Genomic DNA, 13177 nt, shown 5'->3' with positions numbered 1-13177 from the left:
TATGGTTTTCACAACGGACACTGATGGGAGGACCACATGCTTAGGTTGCTAAACATTTATTTATGCTCAGGCCATGCTAACACAGATAATAAAATTATCCTTTCCCAAAAGTGCCAAATAACAATAAATATGAAAATTGGTAATATTTGAAAATATTTTTCCTCTTTTTTGGGGATGAGTGTGTATGTTTTTTAGTTATTTTAGAGTTTGAATTTCAGTATTCATAGGAACAGCAAATATCAACATGTAATATTCCTAATCATCAACTTTTGTCTGTAATTAATTGATTCTGGCTGACTTGCATAGGAAATCCTAAATATTTGCAGTTTTGTCAGGCCATATAAACTGTTGTGGCTTTGTATTTTATCCTAAAACACAAACATTAGAATGTTAATATTTTTTCTGACCTGTTAATGTTTAGCATGCTAGTGATTACATTTATTCACACTTCCATTGGAAATAGATGTAAATGAATGTGAGGTGTTTCCTGGAGTCTGTACCAATGGGCAGTGTGTCAATACCTTGGGATCGTTTGTTTGCCAGTGCCCCAGTGGAATGACTTTAGATGCTTCTGGACGGACGTGTCTTGGTAGGTATTAATTCCATTTACAGGTCTACTAGGGAAAAGCAAATCTATGTACTGAGAAAATAGATTTATGCTGCACGTTTTCTTACAAATAAGGAAAATTATTTTTGTCCACATATGTCATTTTCAAGTGGAATCGATCAAGGACATGAACTCTGTTCAGCTGGAATATGAACAGATTCCAGTGGTAATATCTAAAGCCCATCACCATCTGCTGGCTGGTGAATGGCATAGATTTGGTTCCAGATTGTTCATCTGACAAATCCCTACAGCTCATCCATGCCCCTAGCACTCTTCATCGTCAGTCCCACCAAGGTTGGAAGGGTGGTGTTGGGACCACTGTTGCCAGGACCAAGGCTTCTGAGGAGAGCTGTGGTGTTGGTAGCCACAGTGTACGTATTAATGGGGAGTGCAACAGAATATCAAAGTTTTGTATGCAGTCCATACAAAGCACATCTGTTCCTTTATAATGGCTATAATGCCTAAGATTTGTCTCAGAACGAGGAATAGCTTGTATTGATTAAAGGTTTACCATACCTTACATAGGTATGGTAAGCTGAAATGCTTAAAACCCTTTTCTGAGCCTAAATGTATTTCAAGTGTTGAGCACCGTTTTAGAGAAAACATTAAACTTATTTCAGTTGTTAATTTTCAAGTTTAGTGTTCATATTTTGCTGTTAGGAGCTGTGCAGTAGGGTTAGTATGCCCCATGAGTCCTCAAAAGCACAGAGCAAACTGTCTTGAGAAGGGATTCTGGAGATTCCTCTGCAGTGAACTAAATTTTCTTTTTCTCTCTCAACATATCGTTCATTTGGCCAACAGACATTCGCTTGGAGAGTTGCTACCTGCAGCATGAAGATGAGCAATGCACTTTACAAATACCAGGCCGACATCGAATGGATGCTTGCTGCTGTTCTGTGGGGGCAGCATGGGGCTTTGAGTGTGAGGAATGTCCTCTGAAGGGATCGCCAGAATTTGAAGCTCTTTGTCCCAGAGGATCTGGATTCTCTACGAAGATAGAGATTACTGGGAAACCTTTTTCTAAAGGTATCTGATGTGTTTGTGGTTCTTTGCTTCCAAGTTCTGCTGCCTTTTCCTTTTACTCTTCTCTTGTTCAATTCCTGGGGGTTTGAAAATTTCAGTGGTAGTTAGGCACTTCAGTCGCCTTGAGGCACATTTGCAAATCCCATTAGATTTCATGGAAAGTAAGGCCAGAATAAAACATAAGATCGTTTAGGCTGTGTCACAGACCATTAAATACTATATTATACTGCAGCCTCAAAATACTAAATCTCTTTCTCTACTAGAGAGGTTAAATTGTGCATGACTGTGCCTCCTGTGATGCATCTAATGGCATCTCTGGCTGATGGAATAGTTTTGAAAACCTGGCACCTCATAATACAAGAAACTGGAACTAACTGCGCAGTTAGCTTTGGACATGTTCTAAGAGCAGAGTCTTTCTTACCTGTGCAGGGTATGGGAACTTCAATTTTACTGTGGAGCAAGCAAGGGAGGGTGAAAAATAGTGGCTCCACAAGAAATTACCAAAAGAAATAGAGAAAAATGTTTCCAGCATGATAACTTAAGTGAGCAGAATTGAATTTACTGTAAACTTAGTCTTGTTATGATTGTGCTTGGTAAACTTCCAGCATTAATGGGAATCACACAGTGACACCCTGGCGTCATGTGTTGAAAGCCATCTTTGCAGCGTTACCAGTGGGATTAAGCTAGACAATATCAGAAGCACAACTGAATGTGAATATGTTTAAAAAAAAGACAGTTACCAAAACCTAAATATGTTGAAGTTTTAAAGGATGGGAAAATATATATGAATGACAATTGTTGTTAATAGTTTCAGTCTTAGCTTTATAAACATTTGCTAAGCCATTAATTATCCATAAAGACGTGAGACATGCTGTTATTTATGCTCATATGTTCTGTGACTCATGAAAGTCACATTTTTTTCTCAGAAACTAGCAGATAGAACCACTAGCAGTGGTTCTTTTGGAAGCTTCCTTTGCCCTTGTAGGTTTGATCCTCCATCCATTCAAATCGATGTCTCCTTCAGTGAGCTGCAATTAGATCCTGTAGGACAAAGGAAGAATAAGACAATACCCTTTTATGGCGAAAAGTGCTATATGCGGTTCTACTGCTTAGTGTCTGTATTGGTGGTTAGGTGGAAGGCACTATCGGTTTATGTAGTATGGCTGACAAGTTTCCCAAAAGGAGAGATAATTATCACATGAAAGAATGATCTCTGAAGTCAATGTTGTTCTTTTATGTGCAGTTTTTGTATGAACGGATAATATCATAAATTCTTATAATGAAATCTGTGCACAGGGAGCTAAGGGGAGTGAGAAATGTGGCTTTTTTAAGAGAATACATCATCAAGCTCTTGCATGACCTTTCCCCTCTTTCTCAGACATTCCCTCTTTGAGGACAAGAAGCATGAAATCTATGCAGTGCTTGAATACCCTTGCACTGAACAGAGGTCTTCCTTAGCACCTTAGTTACACTACAGATTCTGTGAAATAAAGGATACTTACCTCTCTGTAAATCTCTTCCAAAGTCTGTTGTTAAAGATAATATATTTGCTTATGAATGCTTGTTGTTACATTGAGGGAGGTGATGAAAGGTTGCATGTATAAATTGCAGTTGGCTTCTTATTGCAGAATTTACATTTTTACTAACCTGTCCTTCTTGAAGTTTTTGGACATTTTGCTAGCTCACTTGACAGTCAAATGCCTAATCTGTTTCATTTTTAGATATCAACGAATGTAAAATGGTCCCCAGCCTTTGTACCCATGGAAAATGCAGAAACACCATTGGCAGTTTCAAGTGTAGATGTGATAGTGGATTTGCCCTTGATTCTGAAGAGAGGAATTGCACAGGTAAACTGCATAGACATCTCTCATAACTTTGATTTGGAAAAGGAGAAGCTGGACTACTTCGAAAATACTGTGAATGTTCTTTCGTGTTACAGATATCGATGAATGCCGCATCTCTCCTGATCTTTGTGGCCAAGGCATCTGTGTCAATACTCCTGGGGACTTCGAATGTGAATGTTTTGAAGGCTATGAAAGTGGATTTATGATGATGAAAAACTGCATGGGTATGTTTTTAAAGACCATAGATGTGCAGTAGTATTCTACGTATGTTTTATTTTTGTGAAGCAATCAGGTTATTTTAAAGGCCTGATTGTGCCTTGATTTAGATCTCTCTCGTTTTTGAGTCTTGCTTTAGCTTGCTTTAATTTGGTTTCCACCCCAAACACGAATTTCCTATTTCTGTAGGATGCCAAAGCATAAATGTGCAAGGCTCAGGATTTTAGGGGGTTAAATTTATCTCTGGTGAGTGGGATACAATCCTGAACTCTGAAGTTAAAGCAGATTTAAGGAATGACTAGCTGTAGCAAAGGCTCCAGCATCAATCTGGGCTGATGGAACTGGGAGGGGAAGAAGACTAAGGGGACAGATGGACTCGGTCAGGACAGAGAAAAATTTTTCTTGGTCTGCAGTGATCACCTCCCCTGGCACACGTCAGTGAGGGGAGTAGGAGGTGGCATACAGGGGCTGTGTGAGTACGGTGTGTGGAGCAGTCCCATGCCTTGTCTTAACACGTGTTTTGGACCCCTGGGGAGCGTAGCAGGGTCAGCACCTGGAAAGGCGTTGGGTAAGGAGGAGATGCGTAGGTATGCTCACGAGAGGAACAATGCTGGGGCATTGTTAGGGCTGCTGCTGGGGCATTGCCAGGGTTGGTGCTTTGGCAGTGCTGATCCCTGTGGTGATGTGCTTTCCCTTCTCACAGACATCGATGAGTGTCAGCGCAACCCCCTTCTCTGCCGAGGTGGAACCTGCCTCAACACAGAGGGAAGTTTTCAGTGTGATTGTCCTCCAGGCCATCAGATATCACCAAATATTTCTGCATGTATAGGTGAGATATGGAGACAAAATCGATACTGTGCACAGCTCTTTATACAAAATTTTTACCGTGCTAGCTTGTATTGTGTCTGCAATAGTTTCATTTCCATACAGACATAAAAATGTGTTTGTCTTTTTCTTTTGCAACAGACATTAATGAATGTGATCTAAGCACCAACTTGTGCCGAAACGGACATTGTGTCAACCTGATTGGAAAATATCAATGTGCTTGCAACCCTGGATATCAGTCCACACCTGACAAGTTATACTGTGTTGGTAAGGATAAAGTCTACACAAGATGTCTAGTGAGTAGGGAAGATATTTGTAGCTGTGTAAAGACATTTTTAACTGTGATTCAAAAAATATAACAGTGTGTCAGAATAGTATGCAGAAAAAATAAGATGTGCACATCCATTGCTTGAGAGTAGTGAAATTACAGCAGTGCTACAGTTAACTGTAATAGCTTATTTTCTCTCATAAATCAATCACAATGCATAAAATAGCATGCTTTTTTAAATGTCTTAAGACTTCAGATTTTGATTGTGAAGAGGGAATATCTTGTTAATTCCTGAGTTCTACATTTTATTTAAAATCTGCATTCTTGAGAGACATGAAGTAGAATCAAGTGTCTCAACTGAAATTTTTTTCCTTATTTGATCTGCAGTTGTCTCAAATATAGGTTCTTTTCTGTAACTGCTTTCTTAAAGCAACATTTTGTAAATAACATTTAGCTTAAGACATCTATTGTGCACTCTTTTCTTTGCATATATTTTATTGTGTAGTGGAAATGCGTGCAAAAATCCACTGGCTTTAATTCTGCCTAGTAGATTTTTTTTTTCTTAAACCATACCAAAAGTTTGTTGCCTTAATGATGCTGTGGTAACCCAACATTGGTATTTTTATATAAATTATATGTAAAATTTTGTATGTAAAGAGAATGTCATCTCTTTTCCTTCCTGGTTTGCCTGACATTCTTCCTAATGCCTGTATTTGCAAACACTTGTATCTTCAAGGAGTGTGCAAAAGCAAGCGTAGAGGCTGGATTGATGCTGTTCTGGAAAGCTAACTCCAAGTATGTCTGTGAAATGTGTTTTAAAGTAAAAGATACTATGGGTATTAACTGTAATTTTCTCAATTTTAGATATTGACGAGTGCAGCATAATGAATGGTGGCTGTGAGAACTTCTGTACAAACTCCGAGGGCAGCTATGAATGTAGCTGTAAACAAGGCTTTGCACTCATGCCAGACCACAGGACGTGTACTGGTAAGGGAGATTTTTGGAACTCTTCAGCTGAAATGGTTGATTTCAGTATTTTTAAAATGTAACTTCTTTTTAATATTAAAGCTCTTGTAACAAATATACTGTAAAAATACTGTAATTAATGCATGTAAGACAAAGTTCTTTTTCTAAAGTAAACATCTGAATCGCTTTGAAGGGAATTGGATATTAATGATTGCAGAAAGTGTACAAGTTGACAATGAGTTTGGTAGCAAAAGGCAGTAATTTTTTTAGTAGCAGATAAATTTTCTCCCTTAAGCTATAATAGGTAAAAATCTAAAATGTGTTGAAGTTAATGGAAAGAATCATCATAAACATAAGTCAAAATGCCATACGTGTATACCATATGATTATATTGGAGAACAAATAGGCAGAAATGCAGTGTTGTCTGCTCTTAAGCAAGCAAAAAAAAATAATCCTATTTTTAATTCTTTATTTAGTCAAATGCAAGTGTCCTGCATTCATTCAAAACGGAATGACTTTCAGACAAACTGAAATTTGAGTAGTGCGAATCTTTCTTAGGAAACAGCGCTGTTGCACTCTAAACAGAGTTTGTGAGAAAATTGTCATCAGAGCACTGTAATGGCTGGGTGTTCTCCTTTGGGATTCTGGGAGTCATAATCCCAGTATGTGGATTGTACTCGGTGATTTCCACATAGGTTAGTGGAAAGATAATTATTCTCTGCTCTTTTCTTATTTCTTACTGCACAACCACTGAACCGCTGAGGCATGTGAATATCTGCCAGCTGTTTGCCAATTGCATCCAAGAACTCCTTGAAGAGCATGAGAAATATAACAGAGTTAATCCCTTGGAATAGAATTGCCTTTACAGTTGAACAAATTGAGAGTTTTCTATGCTGAATTAGTAGAGAGAACTCACATTTAGAATTTGTAAATATTTATAGACCTCTGACCAGGATCTTATTTACCCTGAGGTCATTCGCTACCATTCCAAAGGATAAAAGAGCCTTAAAGCATGGTTCAATTCAGTTTGCCCCCCATTGAAAGATTACACTGTCACAATGCTGTAAAGTAGCCAATCTTCAGCAAGCATCTGACCCTTGTACAAAGACAGAAATCAACTAGAAAAGTGCAAATTTGACCCTGAAATTAAATATTTCAAAACCTCAAATACTTAAATTAGAAATATTTTGCTTTAGTGAGCAGGGATAGGTCAAGTTTCTTGTGAAGGCAAGTTCATACAAAAACTTGCCAACGGTGCTGTTTTGGGCACTTTTTGAATGCAAAAATAAAAACCATTTGATCAAAATTGTGCCTCAACCAGAATCTGAACCTGACAGGATTAGCAGATAACATGAGAGGGAGGGGAGCAGCAGGGGTCTGTGATCCGCTTTTCTGTTTTCATCTTGGCTTGACTTGGGTACAAATAACACAAGTGCATATTCAGGCAGTCTTAGGGATTTCAAGTCTGCTGGCTAGAAACAGTTCTCCTCTGTTTTAACCCTTCTTGCCCTTAGTCAACCAGAGAAATCTCTAAAACCAAGAACAGAGTGGATCGTTTAGAGCATCTTCCTGCCTATTAAACTAAAAGCTTTGGAATAGAAAACTATCATCTTTCCCTTTTCAGGTTTAAAAAGGGAGGGAGCAATTGTCTTTGCTATGTGGAGGGCACAGGTTCTCAATGTCTTTGACCACTTGAGCATAAAAAAGTCCTTAGAGGTTTGTAGTCAGATCTTAACCTGGGTGAGGAACCATCTGATCTTAGTTGTTAATTTTTACATATTTATATCCAGCCTTGACTCTGAAAAATAAAATTTCATTTACAGGCCAGCCATTAATAGCTGCTAGCTATTCATTTCCATATTCTCCTCTAAGAAAGACTTGGATGCAATAGCTAACATGTAAGGAGGTTTACATAAGTATGCTGATTTCTCTAGGCCTATCCATGTACTTAACACAAAATACCATACTGAATAGATGCCTCACACTCCAACAAATGATTGCATCTGTGGGGAGCTACTGATGTCATGCTAGAACAGGTTGCTATCCCAAATCTAAACGATAATTTTTATCCTCACTTCAAAAACCACTTGATATTATTATAATTCTATGTTTATAGAGAAACTCTGGTATTTCCTGCATACTGTGTTAGATTTTTTTAAAATATAAAATATGAGAATGAATGAAATTCCATTAAGGAATATTGCCAATAGGTAGGATTTGAAGGATGAGACACCAGATTTTCGGTATTATTACAGATCTATCTGAGCATATCCAGGAAAGATTGTAGGTACAATTAGTTGTGAACACAAATAACAGTGATCAAATTTTAGTCAGATGCTTTTTCCTACAGTTTGTGTAGAGACATATTAGCTATGTCTGCACGTGCGTCATGTACGGATAGCAGAAATACTAGATACTTTTGGATATCTAGTCAAACTCTACCCAAGAAAATACCCAGACCACCTTCACCACGCTTTTAGTATCTGAAAATGCTGCATTCTTCTTATGAAGAGAAGTTAATTACATATATAAGTGGATGGTGAATATTCAAAGTCTGCATGCTGAAATTTTGGCCTCTACCCAAACTTAGTGACAAATAAGAAAAAATGTTTTTTGCAACATATTCTACTTTTTGCACAGAATGACTGATTGTACTGTGTTGTATGTTTGTGCAAGGTACATGATTTAGTAGCATTGTGACCTGAGTATGTGAAACACCTATTTTACATTTTCAGTTTGCTCTCTGTGTGAACATGTATTTTATTTTTAACATCATACAGAGCTAGAAGCTATTATGGAATATATTTCCTGATAATTGAGCTATTAAGAATGCTGTTCAGTTCAGTAGTAGGTCAGGTTTGAATTGGTGAGGTTATGCATAAATAATCAGCTCAATTAGGTGAAACAACAGGTTCTTTGTCAGATGATTTTCCCCCAACTGTGAAATCAGTACAGTGACAAGTTAATAAATAAAGCTCTTTATTTGTGTCATTATTATCCCAATTTATAGAGCTTAATTTTGCATGTTAATTCAAATTCCATTCCAAATTAACATTTCCAGGCTAATGTCCATGCCAATGTTATTTGCTCATTAAGATGAACAGGGGTGAGTCAGCCTTCTTCCTTGCAGAAGCTGTGTGTATCCACACAAATATTTGCTGCTAGAAATACAGAAGAATAATGAACATAACGTTTTTAGTTAAAGTGAGTTCATTTTCTGCAGCTGCATAATTACTGCAATCCACAATAGACCAGTCTGATAATGAGTTACACCCTTGCTCTCAGAAGGGGGTTCCTGAATCTTGTCCTTTTTGTGCTGACTTTTTTCCCATGGAATCATTAAGCAGAGTTTCTGATTTTTGTCCTTGCTGGTCTATGTTGGTGCTGATACAGGGAAATTCTAGGGATTTTTACAAGGAACAATGACATAACCCCAGGGACTTTGGAAGATTCCAGACCTTAGCATGGCTGCAATAATATAATAAAGTGTCTGCTTCTGCAGTTGGCCCCAGTCAGTGATGGCCAATTTCATGAATTGAAAAAAACATCTTATATGCTGGAGAATGTAAGTATGTGGCTGAGCTAGCCAGTCTGCTGAAATGCTAAAACAAACAAACAATAAAACAAACCAGCCCACAAAAAAAACCCACCCCACCCAAAAACCACCGTAAAATCTCTTAGTGACATAAATGTATGTGCTGTAATTATTCACATCATGAGCTTGACTGGATCAAGTCACTGTATTTGAATTTGGAGCTTCCATTGACTTCAACAATGATGGATTGTATCTAAAAAGATACAATTATATGTGGCCATGTGATGTGACAAAGGTTCTGTATTTTTTTCTTAGTGACTTTTTTAACTACAAAGCTGGTTCCTGCTCCTGTTGGAGCAAGAGGGGAATGTTTGCCACTGACTTTACCAGGAGATGGCGAGTTTAATCAAGACAGTTTTGCAATATACTGTTCAGGGATTCAATCTTGATTGTGATTACCAGAGCATTAAAATGTTTGCTTGCTGTGGTTACGGTTGGTTGCACTGCATAAAGATAATATATCTAAAGCATGTTTTAATATGATTTTTCCCTGTAGATATTGACGAGTGTGAAGACAATCCTAACATCTGTGATGGAGGCCAGTGCACAAACATCCCAGGAGAATACAGGTGTCTTTGCTATGATGGATTCATGGCATCTGAGGACATGAAGACTTGCGTAGGTAAGTGAAAATATATCTTTTCCTATCTGCTTTAACTAAGGAAAAAAATATTTATTAAGGCACTATTTCCAAGTAGGCAGACAATGGTATTTAAAAGGTATTGCTCTTACACTGCCATTTTGGCCACCTGACCACAGGAATAGCCCTAGTGCACAAGCTATGTTTACCAAATGCGGATGTAATCTCTGTATGTTCCTGTAGATCCCCAGATCAAGTTGGGATGCAGACATGGTGATCTATAATAGTGTATCTCTGGGTCCTCTTCCAATAAGCTTTTATGCAGCTCAGATCAAAGAGGGCTTATAGAAAGGAACTGCTGATGGGTGACACTGGAAAATTTCTGGCAAGGTAAATCATCAGTGCTGATTAAACTTGTCACTATACCAAACTGTGTGCAAGTACTGTGCTTTGGTAGAACAAAGTCAGAAAACAGTTTGAATCCAAAACAAATTTTCACGTTTAAATTAAAAATCTGGAGCATATTTGAGAACCGTTTGTGCAAAACTAGATAATATATGTGTCTGTGTGTGTGTATGCATATGTAGCTGTATAGACACATGCATACATATACATAGAAAGCTTCAATAAATAGTCATAGTCATTCTTTGGACAATACTGCTGATTTTGAGTCTTTAAGGAACCATATCTCAGAGATTTTGCTAGTTACTTTCTAAGAATTTTATTTAATAAATCTTAAATTATGTTTTTTTTAGATGTTAATGAGTGTGATCTGCATCCAAACATTTGTCTGAGTGGAACCTGTGAGAACACAAAAGGCTCATTTATCTGTCATTGTGATATGGGATATTCAGGCAAGAAAGGCACAACTGGTTGCACAGGTACGTTTTAAAGTTAATAGTTAATCTTCAGTTGAACTTGTGATTCTGCATGCCTTTTTAGTTTTTCTAGTGTTCAAAACCTCCTCTCGCTGTGATTCTTTTCACTTACTTGTGTTAAATATTGTAATTCTTACCCAAATTTGCTGCAGTTCTGTGGCACAGCTTTCAGCTTAATGCAGCTTCTGCTGAAATGAGTGATAAAATATGCACTGGGGGCAAAATTGGGCTGACTGTATTGTTGTTAGTCTAAGAGAACAGAAAATGCCATTGGCTGTAATTTGACAGACTGTTGAGGGCCACAGTGGTTTAGGATTAGTTAATTGTATGCTGTGCATGCAAATAACAGGTCTTTTTTCCAAGCGTTATTTTGGCAAACACAAATGGCTTGAAATATGTGTTAAAATATATTTTCAGTTCTTGCAAAGCAGCAACAATACAGCTACCCAACTACATTATATCAGCAAAATCAGAATTTGCATTAATTCATATATTGCCAGCTAACAGAAATGAGGTTCAAATATACAGACTTAAAGGGCATGATATTAATAATCCTAGTGCTGGTGTCTCAAGCCAAGGTGTTGAGAGTCTTAGGCTTTTCCAAAATATGAATGCAAACATATGTTTAATATAATTTTTAATGTAGACTTAGGGTAAACACATTTTTGGCAATGTTTTTGAGACTCTTATTCTTAGTCTGCTCTTATTGTACTGAGTTAATAATATACTTCTGTAAGTGCCCCAGATATATGAGGCTGGTTTTTAACAGCTCTCATAGAACAATCTGAGAACTGAAGTTGTACTTTGCATATTGGATTGCGGATGAATAGCTATGCATTAGTAACAGCTGCCTTTGACTTACGCATGAACTGATCTAAATCCAAGAAAACCCTAATTGTACCCTGTAGACCAATATTTCATTGTTCTTTGTTTCTGCCCTAAATTATGTAAAGATCTTCAGTTCTCTAGACCTGAAATCCCTCATGCTGATCAGTTACACATGGTACAGCTATCACACCGTATAATGAGTGATAGTAAGGAGCTGTCAGGGAAGATGAAACAACTAGTAGAAGGCAAAAGGCAGAGAAAGGTCCTGGAGGCAAGGGAGGAATCTGAGGTATGGCTTCTGGGGAAGTGCCTGGAAACAGACACCATTTTGGCAGCATGTGACACAAGGTAGTGGCAAATGTCCCAATAAATACTCTTTTATTAACAGGGGCGGGGAAATCCCTCCCTCCTGGTTCCAGCCAAGCCTGGCCTCTGAATGGATGCTATCTGCCATGTAGGCTCTTCTCACCGCCTCACATGTACTTACCTTTCTCTCAGCCCATTCTTTGTTTATCCTGGCTATGTGTCAGTGTCCCAGGGAGGATGCTACTCACCAGGACACCTAACTTACGGCAGATGCCATAGAAACCCTCAGTAATTTGAAAGAGGCCAGTGGCCTAAGGAACAAAATGATGAAGTATCAGTTGTGCTGATACAGCTGTGGTGGGACCATACTCAACTCACGAAAATTGTTTGGATTTAAGTAAGTCTTTGGGGAAGGGAGAAAGCAGAGGAGGAATTTCATAGCCTGGTTTCGTGCTGAGGAGACTGTTTGTAGGGACCAAAGCGTAAGAAACAGGTCCCATTGTGCAGATTCTCACATTCTGACTTAGAAAAAGTCTGATTTACTGGTGGAGACTTTTGAATTCCACAGCTCTTGCTTGCATAGCCTAAGTGCCAGAGCTGAATTTCCTAGGCCCAGGTACTAGAACCCATGAGAGCATCCTTCAAGACTTCTTCTGGAGGGACCCTACCAACAGCGCCTTGACACAAGGGCCCAATTCTTGTCGTGCAGACAGTTCAAAAGCATTCACAGTTTTTAGGAACTCCCATGGAAAAAAATTACAAAAATGTGTACAATGCTTTGAATGGGAGGTTCTCTGTTTCATGAGAACAATTAAATAACGTCCTCTGGGTTCCATTACAGTTTTGTCTAAATATTTCAGCTCCCTTGTCATTACTGATTGTTTCCATTTTAACAAATAAACATGTTTTTCACCAATCATGTAACAGTATTCAGAATCCACCCACTGACTTGCATTCCCATCCCACACAGATGTTAGCCTTACCCGCCCCCCCCCCCCCCCCCGCCTTGGTTCTCAGTAAGAATGTGTACAGAGCTTAGTAACAAAAATAAAATTAAAAATGTTTTATACACAAATATACACTGTGAATGCAGGTTTCTGAGGCAAAATGTTACAAATGATGTAATTTCCATTCACAAAGCAAACTGTGGCAAGACTGACCGAGAGCAGTTCATTTTAGATTTTTCTAGGCAAGTAGTGGTTCATAGCCACTAGAGGAAAGATTGCAAAGCTTTACCCTAT

General features: G+C 38.2%; 1 protein-coding gene across 3 annotated transcripts in view; it reads left to right on the top strand.

The window, feature by feature from the left end:
- FBN1 (fibrillin 1) overlaps positions 1–13177 on the top strand; it is a 157645-nt gene that overhangs the window by 97591 nt on the left and 46877 nt on the right. For all 3 annotated transcript variants that reach the window (XM_048052354.2, XM_013177522.3, XM_067004149.1), the window contains 9 exons: positions 464–589; positions 1409–1633; positions 3352–3477; positions 3570–3698; positions 4394–4519; positions 4657–4782; positions 5648–5770; positions 9841–9966; positions 10680–10805. In XM_048052354.2, the coding sequence (XP_047908311.1) occupies positions 464–589; positions 1409–1633; positions 3352–3477; positions 3570–3698; positions 4394–4519; positions 4657–4782; positions 5648–5770; positions 9841–9966; positions 10680–10805 (1233 nt within the window). The remainder of the gene's footprint in view (positions 1–463; positions 590–1408; positions 1634–3351; positions 3478–3569; positions 3699–4393; positions 4520–4656; positions 4783–5647; positions 5771–9840; positions 9967–10679; positions 10806–13177) is intronic.

Source organism: Anser cygnoides, chromosome 11 (assembly GCF_040182565.1).
Source record: "Anser cygnoides isolate HZ-2024a breed goose chromosome 11, Taihu_goose_T2T_genome, whole genome shotgun sequence".
NCBI lineage: Eukaryota > Metazoa > Chordata > Aves > Anseriformes > Anatidae > Anser > Anser cygnoides.
Note: the sequence above shows the minus strand (reverse complement) of the source record. Positions and strands in the feature narration are given on the sequence as shown.